Genomic DNA, 17,613 nt, shown 5'->3' with positions numbered 1-17,613 from the left:
TAGTTATGGCGGTGGGTGCATGACTAGAGCGTAGATTGGCAGAGGAATGCCCCAAGCCTGAGAATGCTTGCTGCCCATTCGGCCTTCTAAAAGCGAGCCGCACCCACACAGAACCGTTCTGCATGGAACTGTCTTCCTGGTGACACCCCAACGAGAGGCTCACGAGGTTCGAGCCTGCTGTGGTGGAGTAACGACAGTTCTGTGCAGAACAGCGAAGACAGGGATGATTCCTACTGTACAGTTTCCATAACAGAATCAACGCTTCCGTTGTGGCGAACTGGCAACGAACTTTCTTTTGTAAGTTTGTATTGAAAATACGGCCAAGCAGTGTCAGCGAAGATCAATTGTTTTTTTAACCCTTTATATTTTTGGGGAGGGAAAATTTGTTTCCAACTACTTTAGCCTTTTTTTTTCCAGCCTGTGCTTTTGTTCAGGCTGTGCTTTTGTTGAGCAGGATTTCGTTTCTTTGCTGCCGTTGCTCGTTACTAGTTCCAAAGTGTGATTTTTTTTAAATTGCTGATTTGTGTTCCCAAGCTTTGGCGACTTGGAGGACATAGTGAAGGAGCACTCACAGCGAGGAAATAATTTTACAAGTGGTTTCATGTGTAGCATGGTGATGGAAGCGAGGATGCGCAATATACCCTGAGGATCTCTGGAGTGATTAACTATGTTTTTAGCCCAATTTGGAATTAGGTTGATTTTGGTGGAGTGCGATTGAGGGATGTGGTTGTCGAGGGTTTTGAAGTTGAGATGTCATGCGGGATGGGAATGCTCATGGTGGTAGCGATCTCCTAGGGGTTTTCAGTGCGAGGCTGGAGAGCCGGATGTGGGTCTCTCGCGACGGAGAGGGGCTTCCAATGCAATTCTGTGAAGCATGGTAGGAGCCAAACTGTAAACCTCACATGCTTTATGGTTTGGTTGGCGAGATGACAGAGCGCATGAAATAAGGGTTTATGTTATTTTGTTCAGAAAAGTACGTGTTGTATTGCTATCATTTTTATTACCTTTTGTCTTTGATAAGTAATCGGGGTAGCACTCCTCGAGGATTAGAGTTCAGTAGTAACACCAGGGTAATGTTACGGTCATCAGTGCTACGGACTTCGTGAATCGTTCATTCGGTCCTTTCATGTATTGATGTGGGTACTATAATGCTCTCGTGGTCGGTATGTTGACGATCAATCTGCTGTTTTGTCAGTAGTGAAGCGGGTGCTTCCAGCAAATTTTTGATATCACAGAACTTGTTAGTACGTAATTTCGCCTCTTCACTTGCAGGCTGATGGAGATGGGGTTCTTTTACATAATCTAGTTTTACTAAGAACAGGCAGCAGAAACTGACAGACGCGGCTAGGGCATTCAATCTATCAACATGCTAACTGTAAGTCTGCAGTTGCTCTTCCAGTTAGAGATTGCCGGGATAGTCCTTAGTTGAGACCACGTCGTTGAAAAAATTGCCTTCAAATGGTTACATTCTTATTCTGTGTGTTTTGTTCAATTTTTGTCAAATGCACTTTTGCAGACAAGCAGAATAATGAGCAGAAACCAATGTTGTATTGTTTGGGGAGCTACATATTTGAAAATTGCAGTTGAATATATTCAACAGAAAATTTGTCGATGTTAATGGATGCAACATTGGGCTGACACCACTTATCAACTCTTTTCAGAAGACATACATTCAGTTTACATGTGTTACCATCATTGAAGTTTCCGTCTCTTGTGCATGTTTTCAGAATGCTCCAAGTGAAAATGGAGAGGGTGGGTGTAAGGTACTTGGTAGGGTTAAGCTTGTGGAGTTGTTGCCAGAAGATGGTGCAGCCTCTGGAGTGTACACACGTGCGGTTGAGGAGTTGTCCCTCTCCTTGGCACGCTACAATGCTGCAATTATTGAATTAAACGGAGAAGATACAGCTCTTGTGCGCTGTGCGCTCGACTCCGCGAAGCTTTATTTTCGCAGTCGGAAGTCGAATAGCCCTTCGTGGAACCCCTCAGATTGGCTCAATCTCTCGGGCTATTTGGCTGCACCTACGAAGGAGATGTACTTTTATCGGGCCGGAAGGTACTGATTGTTATCTTGTTGCATGAGCATTTGTTGCTTGCTTTTACTGGTCCCTACGTCGATTCCCTTAAAAGTTCTCACTTTGTCGAAGAATATTTCTGAGGGTAGCCTCTGAGTCTCGGATCGCATGTGAGTATCTTAGTTCGAATTTGCGTATATGATGCAGATCTCCGGAAGGCACAGCTTTGGAGCCGCCACCACCATGCATGCCTGAGGTCTTCCGATGTTTTGGAAAGACGTCAAGAGCTTCTTTGAGTGCGATTGCGCATTACCTTAGGCTTCGTGGAGAGTAAGAACTTTGACAAACATAGTCTTTCTTGCCTGTGTTATTTACTCAGAACTTTAATTTGTGTGTGAGAAAGAGGTTCTTGAGGATCCTTAATCCTGAGTATTTCTTTGCGGCCAATATGGTTTGTTACCGTGTTTCTTGTGTAAGTTTGTAATGAGGAGTTGTAACATCCTAAGCTCCTCTGAATTAAGTTTGGATTCCATTTGCTGTCGTAACCTAGTACTTTGGACATCCTAAACATTAAATGAGACATATATACTTGATGATTCAACCGAAACCTAAAATATTTTTCTAACACCTCGCAAGAGTCTAATTTGGTAACGCCTCAGCTTGATTTTTCACTTTGAAACGGTTGTAGAAAATTATGCTGCAATTCCTCTGATTATTCCTCTTTTTTTTGAAGCTTTAAAATGTTTAAATTTTCCCTCCTCCTTGCTCTTTCGATTCATATTTTGGCTTCTGTGGTCTACATAAATGAGTTGAAGTTTTTGTTTTTCCATGTTGACACAACGAATCTTATTTTGATGTGGCAGTGCATTTGGTCAGCTCCTCGATGACCTCCCTCTTGTGAAGGGAGAAATTTCCTCGTCTGTGCTAACAGCCACAGCATTTCACACTTCGGGATCAGGTGATAAATCAGTTATAGGATATTCCGGCACTCCCGATGAAGTGGAGAAAGGCCTGTTGTCATTGATTGCATCTGACACTCCTGGTTTGCAGGTATGTCTTTCTCTTAACTTTGTTCATATGCTCTTTATTTGTCTGCAAGAAAGTTCCGGGTGCGGGGTACCAGTGCAGATGATTCGAAATTCGGTGACTCGAGCAATACTCATTTAGGTTTCATGTGCGTCATAAACTAGTTTGTATCGAGGGAATGAAGAACCTATGCGGCAAAAGAGCGTTACCTCACAAATACAGACACTGGAGGGCTGGTAGCCTTTATCTCTTTGTTTCAACTAGCTATCTTATACGTTGGAAAATGGACTTTGGCGGTACCAGGTGAAGGATCCAAATGGCCATTGGTACCTGGCTGATACTGCCATGGGTCCAGGGGATCTACTGTTGATTACAGGGAAGACATTAGAACAAGCCACGGCTGGTGTTCGAAAGGCTGGTTTGTTTCGCGTGGTACCTGCATCTTCACCTGCCATTGTTTCTTCCTCTTACAGGTATGAAGCCCAGGATTTTCAGTATACACCTTTTCCTCGTCTGTGCTAAACAGCCACAGCATTTAGACTGAGGTTGGATTGCTTATCTTAGTATTAGATTAATTCCAACTTCATCTAGAAAACATGGAAATTTGCATGGTTTTGATGCATACCGATATTGGGTGCTTATGGAGCAGAACAACTCTAGCTTTTCGGCTGATGCCTCGCATGAGTGCAACCATTGACTGCAAGGCAGTAACAGATGCTGGTCATGTCGTTCCCAAAGGGCATGGACCCGTCCCGGTGAAAACGTTTCTCGAAACTTTGGAGGCTGCTGAGAAGGCTCATGCGAATGGTGTGGATTCTAAAATTGTGAGATATCCCCCTTTTCTTTGTTTTTTTCTCGTCTGGAATCCCAATACGAATTTCCGATTCTGAAGAGTAGGGAACAGAAAATCAGTAGACCAGCTACGTCTTTAGAGAGTCTTACCTCAGACCATGTTTTGACTTAGGATGTGCTTAACTTGCCGAATATGTTGTAGGAAGCAGCAAATGGAGAGACTACGTTGCGGAGCACCCTACTTGATCCTCTTACGTAAGTTCCTTTCGTTGTTTAGTAAGTAGCCCATCTTTGTTTGCAATATATTATGATAATTGATTGCATGTGTTCTTAAAAACAGTACACCACAATACTCATTTACATGGTTACCTTGAATTAAGAACCAAGTCTTCGTGCTTGTGTACATTGGGTGTAATCATGGTTCCGCAGTGGCTCTTTTCTGGAAGACGCGATGGCATCCGTGTGTGGCCATTCATATGGTGGTGGGACTCTTCAAAGAGTTTATGCTTCGGTATCTTACTACTCTATGTTTTCTTTTCTTTTGTTCAGCAAAATGACAATTTTTCACACATAGCAGCTGGTCATAATACGTCGTCGTACTTATAGCCCTCACACAACTGTTAACATTACAATCTTACTGGCCCTTGTTTTGTTTTATTGGATTGTTGTACAATGTTGATTCTTGACGTATGTGTTATGATTGGGTCAATGATGATAGGGTTGTGTAACGGTCTCGTTGTTAGGTTATACATTATTTATTAGGGTTGATCTTAGTTTACTGCAATCATTCTCCAGAAGGTTTGATTTTTGACGATATGCCTTTTCCTTGCAGATGCTATGTGCAACTTGTGGTGCAGCAGTAACAAATGATTCCTTAGTTGAAAACCTGGGTAAGCCCTACAAGAGTGACGACCTTGTGACATGTCCAAGTACCCCACTTTCTGTTAGGCACGTAGACATAAATGCTTCCAGCTGTGAGAAGATTGACCGAGCTGTGCGATGCACATGGACAAGGTTGTATCATTTCAGATCTTTGTCTTAGTTATTTTAGCAGGCAAGTCAAGGAGGTTTAAGCCTGGCAATGTGATCAATACTAGAGTTTGTAATGGTGTGCATTTAACAGCCTTACGAGCGGCCGTTGCTGCCTTCAAACGCGAGGAACAAAGAAAGCAAGAAGAAAGTAAGCAGGTGGACGTAGTACCTTTACGGAGTAAGCGAAGGAGAGAATCTGGAGAACTACTTAAACTCACAAAATTCAGAAAATCTGATAAGGTATTTCTGTTTGGTCTTCTAACCTAGTTTCAGATACGTAGCTTCGCCTTATCTGTTTTCCTGCTGTCAATTATCGGATTGCTTGTCTCAGAAGGATTTTCTACGTTGTACTTATGCCTTGTATGCATGTGGAGCCTGTGAGCTGTGACTTCGAGTGTGGTTACTTCTTGACGCCGTTATTTTTTATTAGGATTCACCGCCATCAGCGGAGAAGGATGGAAGTCCTCAGCCTGGCAGCCAAGCGAAGCTACAAGTTGTACTTCCATTTGCTGTAGATGAAAAAGTCCTGATCATGGTACGCTTGAGCTATCATTGTAAAACCGATTTTTTTTTTCAAATTCTTATTGCTCCTCTTGCTGGGTTTACTTTGGAGAATCTTTGCATTTGAACAAGATCATGTTCTCATGAAATGGTTGGTGTATGTTTGCCTTTCACCGTCTAATTTGATTACGAATTTCATTTCATTCAGAGGCTCTAAAGTGCTCATGGATATTCCTTTCAAAATAATAAGAATTATTACTTGTTCAAAAAATGCTCTTTTTCTGAGCGTCTTGGATCTCTGTTTATGATTAATTTTCTAGCCTTCTTACATGCGATTTATGCAGGGAAACAAGCGGACGCCAGAAAAGCTTGTTGGGAGGGAAGCTTCTATCATTTCTCAATGTTTGAACGGCTGGTCAGAAACGCAAACCATCTAAGCAATTTGATATAGTGTGTCCTGCACTTTTAATTAGAAGCGCATGCGCTTAATTGTTCTGGAAGGTGTATGATGAAATCATGACATGATGTCTCTGGATTGGTGCCTATGTAGGTATCTGGTTCGTCTTTTAGACAACGGAGAGAGTGTGCGCCTTCAATATCGGTCTCTGGCCAGGACTAGTGGAGACAAGAACCCAATTGCAAGCGACGATGCTCCTACTCCTGTTCCAGCAAAACAAGAACCTTGATACGGGTTTCCATTAAGTTTCAGTAGGTGATTGACGTTAGAAGGTCCCTTGCATGCGGTAGTCTCGGAGGAAGCGTGGAGGCATGTATTAAGCATTTCCAAATTGTAGTGTCCATTGATTTGGAAATTTTCTGATCATTTCACAGTTTGGTTAAGAAAATGATTATCAAGGCTGCAATTTAGTTGATCAGTGTTTGTAGCAATGTTTTGTTAGCTGGGTTATTTGACAGGCGTGAGAGTGATCGAATTGTTTTTGTTGTACTTGTTTAATCGCCCCATTTCTTGATCGCATATCCCTGCCAAGGTTAATGGTTAAGGAACAAATTCTCGTGTATTCCAGATAGCTTTCACTTCATCAGGATTACCTTGAAAATACTCATTTCATTCAACATGGTGACATCTATGGTAGAATGAGGTTGATTTAGTAGCGTGGTGACCAATGCCGGAAACATTGTAAGTTGGTCAAGAAAACATTATCGCATTTTTTGTGTTATTTACACTACTACTGAAGTATAATCTCAAAAATGTTTGAATATTTTCTACGTTAACAAAATGTTCCGAACCAAAACCATGCAAAGTTCAAACAAATGAAAATTTAGAATCTTGTCTGTGATTTCAGAGGTAGTTTGTGTAACTAGAATATGAAAACGATTGATGAACTGTTTTACACAAAGTAGACATTTTTAACATGCAGCTAAATACATATATATACTTATATTTTATATTTATACTCATGTATATAGGTATGTATGTACGTATTTCAAATATTAATTACATAACTAATAAACTTTGTAGATTGTAATTATTACTTATTAGATATTTTGAATTTAACAAAACAGTTGGATTTTCATTTTTTATTATATACTATAATTTATCAAGTACATTAATGTGCTTGTTCAAATTTATACATATGGAATGTTTGTGTTTTTATGAATAATATTCCATAATTCAGAGCATTGAGTGGATTATTTTCTGTATATTTTGTTACATTTACATCATGAAATACTAGTATGTATTCATTCCATTTAATGAATAAATAAGTTATATATTTTTAAATATATTTTTAATACCAATTAATAAATTTATATGTTGATAATATTGAATGATTTCTGTATCAAAAACTCACAGATTTCTTATGTTAATGCCTAATCAATTATTAAGTTCTTCCAACCTACATTGATATATGTTTACTAAAACTCAAAATCTAATTGTAATAATTTAAAATATTTAAATTATTTGCAATAAAATCTTATTGTAGTAAGTCTTCACTAATGAAATAATTATAAAAAAAATTAAATAAAAAAATAAATAATAAAAATTTTAAACTTTTGTAATTTCACAAAAAGAGTTGACTCGCAATTACAAGGTAATTTTATATGGCATATAGCTATTTCTATTGTACCCCACGAATGAAAGAGCTTTTTATGTGCACTTAAACTTCAGACTCCCAGCATCAACTTTTGCTTTATAGCTGCATAACCTTTTTTTGTCCGTCAGATAACATTTGAAAGTTAAAAGCCACAGCAGGGGATTGGCATGGGTCCACGAGGCTATACATTTTTTGCCTAGGAGCTAGGTTCAGGTTTGGGCTTTGCCGAGCCTAGAATCTAGAGGTTGCCGCATGGACTGAACACTGCAACAGCTGGGCTTAGGTGGAGATTCGTCCCGAGGCTAAAAGGCCTGGTCGCAGGCTGTGGGAGGTCGCAAGGGACAGGGAGACCAAGGACTGGGCGGAGAGCACTGAGGCGGAGCTCTGTGCGCGATGGCGCTGTGCAAGAATTGCGTCGAAGTCGTAATACTTTGCTCCAATTTTCATGTGAGGATATGAGGAATTTGACAAGCTCTCTGGTGATAGTCTTAGATCGTGGTTGATGGAGGTTCTCCGGCTTGAAATAGGCTGTAAAGGTGAAATGGCACGTGCAGATTGTGTGTTGTTGATGGAGTTGTGAGTTATGAAGGGAATCTGAAGCGGGACGCGATGTGATCGTTAGGGTTATGGAGGTTGTGACTGTTTCCAAGCGATTCTAGAGGAGGAATTCTGCGCCCTCTGCACGGGGAATTGAGCTGGAGAGAAGGAAATTCTGGTGCTGAGAATCCTGGAGTCTTGTGATGTATTGGAGCTGTGAGGAATTTAGGAGGTTGTTATTCGAATTTGATGGAGTGGAATCCATGAGAATTTTGAAGAAAAGGATTTCGAACTAACATCTCACGTTAAGTATTGCGATTTCGGTTCGCAGAGGTCTATTATTGCAAATTGTAAGTGTAGAGGAGGAAGATGAGGCTGAGAGGGATGTCGATTGCAGCATCGGTCAGCGTAGGCAATGCCACTGCCACTGTGAGGAAATCTCCTCATAACTTCTCTAGTATTGGCCAACTAAAATATGGCTGCAGAGTTTCTCTGGAGGATTCTGCGAAGGTCAGCAGGTATGGAAAGGGTGGATTTTTCTTTATACCTCTATCCACCATGCAATGTTATATCCCGCAATAGCAGGTTCGGAATATTTACTTGTTCAATTCCTCTGTTCTTCCATTGAGCTCTGAACCAAAGCATAACCATTAATTCTTTTACACGATGGTTTTCATGTTTAAGCGGAACTGTTGAGAGTTGCCTCCTTTTATATTTTTGCTTCAAAAAAATATTGTTGAAGCTCTAACGTGGGGGCTCTCCTTGCGCAAGCTTACCTTGCATTTGACCTTTCCAATATTTTTTAAGCACAGCAATCATATTGCGATGTGAACAGAAGTTCTACCGCCTGAGAACTTTCCTGAGCGTAATTCGAAGTACCTGCCGTCAGTTGTTCAAATTTACGCTACTTACGTTAGAACTTCTGTTTAAGGCGAAATAATTTCACTCAGATTGTTGCCAATTATTTATCTGCTGCAGTGCGAAAAAAAGTTACTCTAGACGAATGAGAGACCACCGAAGACCTCTAGAAGTTAGCAATCGTACAGGAGAGGATGGTCGAGATTTTCCAGGTACAGTACAGGATGCTCAACGATTATCTGCAGCAGCCGAAGAACTTTATCGACTCGGTGATGGAGATAGATTTCGTTCTCAAGGAAGTGTCACTTTAAATAGTGCTTTAAATGCCAAGGGTCACGAGAAAGGTGGGCATGGGTCCTTTAGCGAAGTTTCAGCTAAGGTAATGCCTGAGGCATAGACTTTCTGTGTTCCAGAGTGCTTATTGAAAGATGACGATATTGAGTGCAAAACTTTTGATAGTTACATTCCTTCATGTGACCCTAATTTCTAAATCTTCTCATCGATATACTAGACATCCAATGGTGGCAATCTCATACATGGTATACACATTCCATACGGTAGTTTTTGTTGAAGATTATCATTACCAGTAATCATAGAGTATTTATTTGAGAGTTTGCTTATCCCCAAACTCAAGTATTCCATAATATCCAGCATTTATCGTCATAATAAGACGCGTAGTTCAATCAACCTTTTCTTATGAGTTATTTGTAGCCAACATTCGGCAACCTGGCATTGCTTTAAAATGCAGTGACCTTCCCGCCATTGCTGAATAATTATATCATTGCAGGTTGTAGAATTTCTTCGTGACAGGAACAGTCAATCATCAGTTTTGTGTTTACTGTATTTGATGTTGTTTGAACGACTTTTATTATTTTAGCTGTTCACAGTTATTTTACACTTTTCTGTTGATGACGAGTTCGGTGTCTCCATTACGATAGAGGTGCTACGAGCTGATCCATCGTCTGCGAACATGAGTTGCAGAGAGTGCCAGATTCAAATATTTCCGGAGAGATTTCACGCGTAAGCGTGGATGATATCATGCGTGTGGTGAAAGAGACGGAATCAGGTGATAATCTTTTTACTGTTTGAAAGTAGGCTTTCGGGTTTTAAGATTGATAGGTTTTTTCTAGTCCAATATGGAACTCGTTTCTCATGGTATACTGTTTAAGTACTAATGCATCGCTCTGGTGATCAGATATTATTACACTTATGCAGCTGCGTGAGCGTGTTACGGAGGAACTAAAATCAGCGCATTATGAAAAAGAACAACTCCAGTTGCAAGTTCACGATTTAGCGGTATGGTTCATATTGGAGATCATGCATTTCCTTAGGTTAGATAGTTGGTGAAGTGCAATTTCTGGCTTGACGTCCAGTGCTCCCCTCTGTGCTACTACTGTATCTAGTGGAGCAAACTTATACAGAAACTTGGAAAATTGATTGATTATTGATTGGTTTCTTCTGATGGTTCAATTTTCTGGCAGGCACATCCAGCAGGATCAGATCCTAAACTGAAATACGCTGTTGGAGGTGACGAGAGGGTTCGGCTGTTAGAGGCGGAAGTTGAGAAACTACAGCGGAGACTCAGTGAGACGGTAGTAGACAGCCAAGCATTTGCAAAGTTGAAGGAGGAAAATAGAGTGCTGCAGGAAAGTTTGAATGTTTACAAACAATCTGGCGGTCAGAGTCTACTAGAAGCAAAATATCAAAGCTCACTGGACGAGATAAACACTTTAAGGGTAAAACTTGCAGGTGCACATGCAGAAATAAAAAAGTTGTCCAGAGGACCCGGAAGGGAGGGGGCACGGCTACAGGAGAACATAATAGAGTTAGACAATAACATAGCTGACATGGAAAAGCAATTAGCTGAAGCGAATGATACCAATGCAGAGCTTGAAGCTTTGAAAGATGAAAACCTCGCATTACAAGAGGAAGCAGCTGCTCTCCGAGTTCAATTGGCAGCTCTTCAAAAAGACTCTTCACCTTCCTCAGCGGAAGGAGATTCCCAAGATCGAACTCTTCAGCGCCAAGTAAGAACAAAAATAATGGTCCTTCTATTTGGAAACTTTACTTGTAGCAAGTCGCTGAGCTGTTGCATTCAGGGTGAATAGTTTTTAAGTAGCTAATATTTTTGTACTCTTGGACGCTCTTATAATGTATTGGTTAAGAGCGTCTCTTCGCTCAGTTTTTCTATGTATTTGTTTGCCTATCTGAGGTTCATGTGGTCCTATATGTTCTAGGGCTGTGCTTTTAGTATCGATAGATTTTCCGGAACCCATTGTTCTTGCCCCAAAGGATATAAGTTTCTCACATGCTTTCGGTGACTTGCAGTGTCTAATATTCTTATCATGTGATTTTGTGAAGGTTGTCTCGTTAAAATCTTTGCTGGCTCGAACCGTGGCCGAGAAAAATGCTCTTTTAAATGTGCGTAGTGAAAATATTCAGCTTCATGAGCAAGTGGCTCGTTTGGAAGAACGTCTACGGGAATCAGATGCTGAGATTCAAGCACAATTGCGAATCTACACAGCAGAAGTGGAAGATTTTCAGGCCTCTTTAGATGGACTGAAGTCTGAAAACGAGTTCACTGTGAATCAAATTCCTGTAGATGAAATGTCGTGGGAAATTTGGAGTGAGCTTCTTTTACGCATAGATACATTGATGCTGGACGACTTTCTAAGTCAGGTCAGGAAGATTTCCAGGAAATATTATGAGGTTCTTTTTATCTTGCTAGTCTGAAGTTTGTCTCTTTTCTTTTTAGTTGTTTCTTTCATATTGTTTCCTCTCAATGTGATGGAATCGCTTCGTTGGTACCACTTCAACTGAGAAAGCTCCATTGGAACGACCATGGTGCCATAGAATGGTTTTCTATCTGCGTCGTTGAACATTTTTGTGGCGTTAATATAGTGGATTACTCTTTCACAGATTAATAGTGGGGTAAACTCACGTCTCTTTAGATCTTGCTCGGCTTATGGACTGTAGTTCAAGCAATTCTCTTGGCTCTTATTTGCTCGTAGCAAGTTTTGGCTGCTCGTTTGAATGTCTTTCTTTACCTGAACTCTAATAAACTTGGAAATGAAAGACATCCCGTTGATCATTTGAGCAATTTATGTGGTGCAGGAAGATGCAAAGGAGCTACAGTTAATGGCTTGGCGGAGAGAAAAACGTTTGGTTGATGTTTATGTTACGCTTGCAGACAAGGCTGACGAGGACTTGACGAGTGGGTTTATGGAATTTATACAGCCCAAGAAAAGGTGAGTCATGCATTCCACATTTACTATACTGGATATTTGATGTGTATTATTTAGTATTATCAGTTATTACTATCAAGAAATCTCTTTTTTCTCTGCTTTAACAAAAGGAATGGTCTAATCTCCTTTCTAATTGTCTTTAGAACTAATTAGCTCTAAGTTAGGAAGTACTAACTCCAGAGGTCTCAGGGTGTTTATCTTACATCAGTCTTAGAGATTCTGATTGTCAGCTCAATCTTTTGATTACTATTCCTCAATAAAGTCATTCTCTCTGTCTTTTCTCAGGCCAGGAATACATATAATACACATAGCCGCTGAAATGGCACCTGTGGCTAAGGTATAAATCTCATTCGAACTGATACTTCTTCTTTTTTCTTTTTGAAGGATAAGCCATTAAAAATCAACTTTGTAACTTATTAGTACAAATTAAAAGATTTTGGTGTTACGCTTTTCAGTATACGAAGTGACTAACAGATCCAACTGAACGCATCATGACATGAAACTGATGACATGTGATTCTTTAAAGGTTGGAGGTTTGGGAGATGTGTTAACAGGATTGAGTCGAGCCTTGCAAAGAAAAGGGCATCTTGTGGAAGTTATTCTTCCTAAGTACGATTGTATGGACTACTCCCGTATCACCAATCTTAAGGTCAGTTGCATAACCTCTGAACCAGCTAGTTATTTGAATAGTAAGAGGTTGATTCTTTTTGAAAAATTTGCCGACTTGGTTTCTAGGGTTAATGTCGTAGTCGCTGCCAGCTGGATGATAACTTTAATGCCAAATTTCTTCTGGTTTTTATGGTCTATTTTCTGGCGTGCTTAGATTAATTCCGGTACCATTACTTTATACTGAACTGACATATGATTTGGAAACGTCCACAGGAGTTGGACTTGGAGCTTCATTCAGTTTTTGATGGTCACATGCACAAGAACAAGGTGTGGTCTGGCATTGTGGAAGGTATATAGCTATTTAATTTTGGGTGAATTCCGCATGGGGTATTCAGAGATTTTTCATTCAGAATTAGTGCGCGTGCAGAAGTCGAGACATTTTCATAGTCAGTAATAAACATCGATTAAATCTTCTGCTCATGAATCTAGGTACCCAATTGACATGCTGTTTCAGCTCTATATGGTGTTAGTGTTGTTAACAATCTTATGGCTGCTTCATTGTGTGCAGGACTTCCTGTATACTTCATTGAGCCACTCCATCCAGCAAAACTTTTCTGGAGAGGGAAATTTTACAGTGAACCTGATGATTTCAGACGGTTCACATACTTTTGCCGAGCTGCAATGGAGTTTCTTTTACAATCTGGAAAGCGGCCAGATATTATTCACAGTCATGATTGGCAGACTGCTGTGGTGGTAATACTAACGCTGAGAAACCGTATCCAGTATTTCTTGGTTTTTTTTTTTTTTTTTTTTTTTTTTTTTAAATAGCAGACTAATTTGGGTCAGTTTCATATACTGTGAAAGAAGATTTAAATTGAATCAAACTGTAGTTCCTGATATTATGACGTCATCAAGGATGCTCCTTAGCTGTGTTTATGGTGTGCTGTTCTTTTTGCAGGCCCCGTTGTATTGGGAGGTCTATGTACCCCTCGGTTTAGACTCTGCCAGGTTGGCATTCACTTGCCACAATTTTGAATATCAAGGGACGGAGAACTCAGGAGCTATTGCTGCGTGTGGTCTCTCTGTCCGAGACCTGATGCGTCCTGACCGAATGCAAGATAACTACTTTCACAGTAGAATCAATCTTCTTAAGGTTTCTAATTATTTTCTATAGAGGATCCATATATATTCAATATGTAGTCATTTTTGTAATATTTTGGTTGATTCAGCAACTCACTGACACGCTTAAGTTATTTGGATTGATAATATGCGCCCACATTGTACCCTGTTTGTTCCAAATCAATAACTCTAATACGCGGTAAATTATTTCTTTTAATGCTTCAACATATCATTGTAGTGAACAGTGGTTTGTTACTGTTCAGGGAGGTATTGTGTTCTCCAATGTTGTGACAACTGTTTCCCCTACTTATGCTCAAGAGGTTCTCCAACCAGAGGTATGTGTAGGAGGTTCTTTCATTTCATTTTTCCAATGGATAAGTACAAGAGATGGCAATTAATGGTAGTAGTACATTAATTTAACCTGATTGTTATGCAAAATTCCATAATTTCTAAACAAGGCCGGTTCTTACCTTAAGGTTTATTTCCACGAAGAACGATGTGATCGTCACAGAGTTGTCGCAGATTGTAAGATCATAGAGAATTTGTCACAACGAATTGGTTTTGCTGTTGAAAGCTCTAAGTCAGCCTACTGACAAGGAACCTTGATAGAGTACTTTGATTATATAGAGCAACTGCAGTGTCATTGATGAATATCTTTGTCACAATTATTAACAGTGGTCACCATTTTAAATCTTTTTGGTCCACAATTTCCCTGAAAATTTGATAATTCAGGCGGTTGATGTGATCGTATGGAATCTAGTCTTGTCTTAAAAATCAACATCTTTATGCATTACAGGATGGAAAAGGCTTGCACGGGACATTGGCTAATCATTCAAAGAAGTTTTTTGGCGTTCTGAATGGCATCGATGTGGAAGTATGGAACCCAGCCACGGACACTCTTATAGACTTTCAATATAGTGCGGATGATATTGATGGGAAGTACATCAACAAGCAGAAGTTGCGGGAGCGTTTGGGGTTGGGAAATCAAGGGGGCGATGAAAGAAGGCCATTGGTACTTTTCTGTCTTTTATAACTATACGCTTTACAAATTTTCCATTGTAGCAGCTTCTTGAATTCAAACAGTAGACTTCACTTTCTGACTTTTTCTTTCTTTACTTCAACGAAACAATGGCTTGTACAGGGTTTTTAATTCGTACTCTTGCAAAAATGAATTTGACGAAACTTGATGAATGTTTTATTATCAGCTGTTTTGTATATTATACATGGCAGTAACTTTGGCAACCGCGCTAGCATTGATATGTTGTAATGGCCAAGGCCATGTTTTAGCTTCATCATGCCTCGTCCTTAATAGTAATTATGGCATGAGAATATGATTTCAAGTCATGAAGAATGCTCTCAGGTAGGGTGTGTGACGAGGCTAGTCCCGCAAAAAGGTGTGCATCTCATTAAACACGCTATCTACCACACTCTGGAGAAGGGCGGTCAGTTTATCCTCTTAGGATCAAGTCCTATTCCTCAGATTCAGGTACTTGTTAGTATGTAATTCTTTTATAAAATTTTAGATTCCTTTGACTTTGTAAAATTCGTCGTATAGCTGCCAGTATTTTCTTCACTTTTCTCGTATTAACATCTGTTTTGTATTCTGGGTTATGCCAGCCTACATATTTGTGATGTATCATGATTAAAATAATACATTTTTTTTCTCATGCTTACTAATTTGCATATCCTTGAACAGCATGAATTTGAGAAGATAAGTCGTCAGTTCAAGGAGCACCCCCAAGTTCGTCTTGTTCTGAAGTACGATGAGGCACTGTCGCATGAAATCTTTGCGGCGGCTGATATTTTCTTGATTCCATCTATATTTGAACCCTGCGGTCTTACGCAGGTCGGCACTCTTATGATTCATCTCCTTTCTCTGTGTTTTCTTGGAGGGTCTTAGTTAAATTATTTCCTTGTGAAAGTGAAGAATCCTTCCACGCCTCTTTATGCCACGATGATTTTGATACATAATCTAGTTAGTTCCATATTAAACTTAAGTGTCTGGCGCCCAAACCACCTACTCCATGACTTATCAGATTATGTAGTACTTTTGTTCACATAATGTCGAACGGATCTTTGACATATGGGCTGTTTGCTTTTGTATTTGCAGATGATATCGATGCGCTACGGAACAATACCAGTGGTGCGAAAAACTGGGGGACTTGCAGATAGGTTTGTGCAGCTGTCACTCTCGACCCTCCATTCTTTCCTAGGTTGTATGAAATAGAGCTTGGTGATGAAAAAATAGATTCACCCTCTGAATTACTGGTTCTACCTTGACAAAATATCTGAAGTTTGTAAACCATTGTATAAGATGGTCCGTTAAAGACTGTGATTGTTACTTCTGGAGAGATTACTCTTATACTTAACGAAGCTGATGTTATTCCGGAATCAAGTTTGCCTTATCTCGTTTCTAGTGATTTTCAACAGCTGAAATTGACAATATTTATGCCTGGGTCTGAGTGGCATGTGCTTGCTCCATCTGCAGTGTGTTTGATGTGGACGATGAAAATATTTCGGAGGAGAAGAAGAATGGGTTTGTATTCGACGATGCAAATGAGGGGGTGAGTATTTAGACACGTTTGAAGTGTGATCATGGTTCAACTTTGAAGAATTTGCTGGAATGACTTCAGACTTTGTATTGTTGTTTTAGAGCTTTTTTCATGTATTGCATTGCAAAACAGAAGTACCTGAGGGTGTGACCTTAGCTATAAGAAATATTTTCCTTGATTCTGCTAATTTAACCAGTGATTCACCATTTGTCTTGAGGAAAAGCGGGTATAATTTTCAGCATCGAGTCAGGTCTTTTAGTGCATACATTTTTGCCTCCCTCTTCGAAAGTTTTGTAGGATTTTATTCGATGCGATTATTAGTGGTTGAAGTATGGTTTAACGATTAATATGTTTGACGGCTGGTGCAGAGTCTTGACTGGGGATTGGATCGGGCGCTAGACTATTATTGTCGAAGACCTGAATGGTGGGAAGATCTGGTTAAAAAGGCTATGCTAATAGACTTCAGTTGGGAGACCTCAGCTGATCAATATGTAGATTTGTACAAGCACTTACTTAAAAATGCTCAGGCAGCAAAACAATGATTTAACTCTTCTTAAAATGGGTTAATTCTATTACTGTCAGGAATATTGCACCAAGAACAACCAACCTGATGTTCTTATGTAACATGATTCTGACATTCTTGTGTTTACTCCTGTTACAATCAACTCTCTTCTGTAAGGTTGTCCACCGAGCCATATTGGCACTACTAGTTTTCTTTTATTGTGATTAATGCAGTAAAATCTATTTGGTATATTTCTCACTATTAGTATAAACAAATTTATTCAATGATCTTTTCTTTTTTCTTTTTTTCTTTTTTGTATGTTGATATATGTTCAATGCTACATATTAAGACATTTTATGTCTTAGCATAGAAATAATGAAAGTGTTTTATGAAAAATGTAGTCCTTTAAAAGACAGATGTGAACAATTGCTTTTGAATATTGTACAAAGATAAGTTTATAATTCTAATAATATATTCTTTTAAAGATTTTTTTGTATATTATAGAATTTTTTTAAAAAAAATAACAAAAATATTTTTGAAAACTTATAAAATTTTTATAGATATAATCAAAGAATTGTAGTTTTAATAAAATTTAATTGTTATATAATAATATTGTATTTTTTGATTGAAACATATATGATTATTATATTTGAAATCATACTAATAAATGATTGATAATGATATCTAAATACTAAAATATATAAAAATCCATCACTTTTAAGAATTATGTATTTTTTATATAGCACAATAATAGTTTTTTTTAGATAAGATTAA

At 39.1% G+C, this 17,613-nt stretch overlaps 2 protein-coding genes across 5 annotated transcripts; both read left to right on the top strand.

Annotated features, from left to right (window-relative positions):
- The first annotated feature begins 351 nt into the window (after positions 1–351).
- Positions 352–6,382, top strand: LOC112278772 (uncharacterized). 2 transcript variants are annotated; one of them, XM_024512516.3, is made up of 14 exons: positions 352–877; positions 1,273–1,375; positions 1,728–2,053; positions 2,220–2,342; positions 2,876–3,062; positions 3,342–3,511; positions 3,688–3,862; positions 4,033–4,085; positions 4,260–4,341; positions 4,663–4,720; positions 4,954–5,102; positions 5,293–5,397; positions 5,708–5,778; positions 5,914–6,382. In XM_024512516.3, exons 2-14 carry the CDS (start codon positions 1,367–1,369, stop codon positions 6,047–6,049), a joined length of 1,644 nt encoding a protein of 547 aa, XP_024368284.1. In that variant the 5' UTR covers positions 352–877; positions 1,273–1,366; the 3' UTR covers positions 6,050–6,382. The 2 variants fall into 2 exon arrangements, with proteins under 2 accessions (XP_024368284.1, XP_090104395.1); XM_090248269.1 differs by having other exon boundaries at positions 487–877; positions 1,196–1,375.
- Positions 6,383–7,722: 1,340 nt separating this feature from the next.
- LOC112278872 (uncharacterized) lies at positions 7,723–17,028 on the top strand. Of its 3 annotated transcripts, XM_024512733.3 has the most exons (21): positions 7,723–7,864; positions 8,040–8,132; positions 8,286–8,472; positions 8,933–9,191; positions 9,794–9,878; positions 10,008–10,108; positions 10,294–10,839; positions 11,174–11,491; positions 11,927–12,060; positions 12,343–12,394; positions 12,584–12,706; positions 12,940–13,015; positions 13,235–13,419; positions 13,625–13,819; positions 14,049–14,120; positions 14,582–14,797; positions 15,146–15,271; positions 15,482–15,631; positions 15,896–15,957; positions 16,274–16,349; positions 16,706–17,028. In XM_024512733.3, the coding sequence occupies exons 3-21, from the start codon at positions 8,324–8,326 to the stop codon at positions 16,877–16,879; spliced, it is 3,099 nt and encodes a 1,032-aa protein (XP_024368501.1). In that variant the 5' UTR covers positions 7,723–7,864; positions 8,040–8,132; positions 8,286–8,323; the 3' UTR covers positions 16,880–17,028. The 3 variants fall into 3 exon arrangements, with proteins under 3 accessions (XP_024368501.1, XP_024368502.1, XP_024368503.1); XM_024512734.3 differs by lacking the exon at positions 8,040–8,132 and having other exon boundaries at positions 7,750–7,864; XM_024512735.3 differs by lacking the exon at positions 8,933–9,191 and having other exon boundaries at positions 7,768–8,472.
- The last annotated feature ends 585 nt before the right edge of the window (positions 17,029–17,613 follow it).

The sequence above is a fragment of the Physcomitrium patens genome, chromosome 2 (assembly GCF_059467195.1).
Source record: "Physcomitrium patens ecotype Gransden chromosome 2, ASM5946719v1, whole genome shotgun sequence".
NCBI classification, from domain to species: Eukaryota; Viridiplantae; Streptophyta; class Bryopsida; order Funariales; family Funariaceae; genus Physcomitrium; species Physcomitrium patens.
Note: the sequence above shows the minus strand (reverse complement) of the source record. Positions and strands in the feature narration are given on the sequence as shown.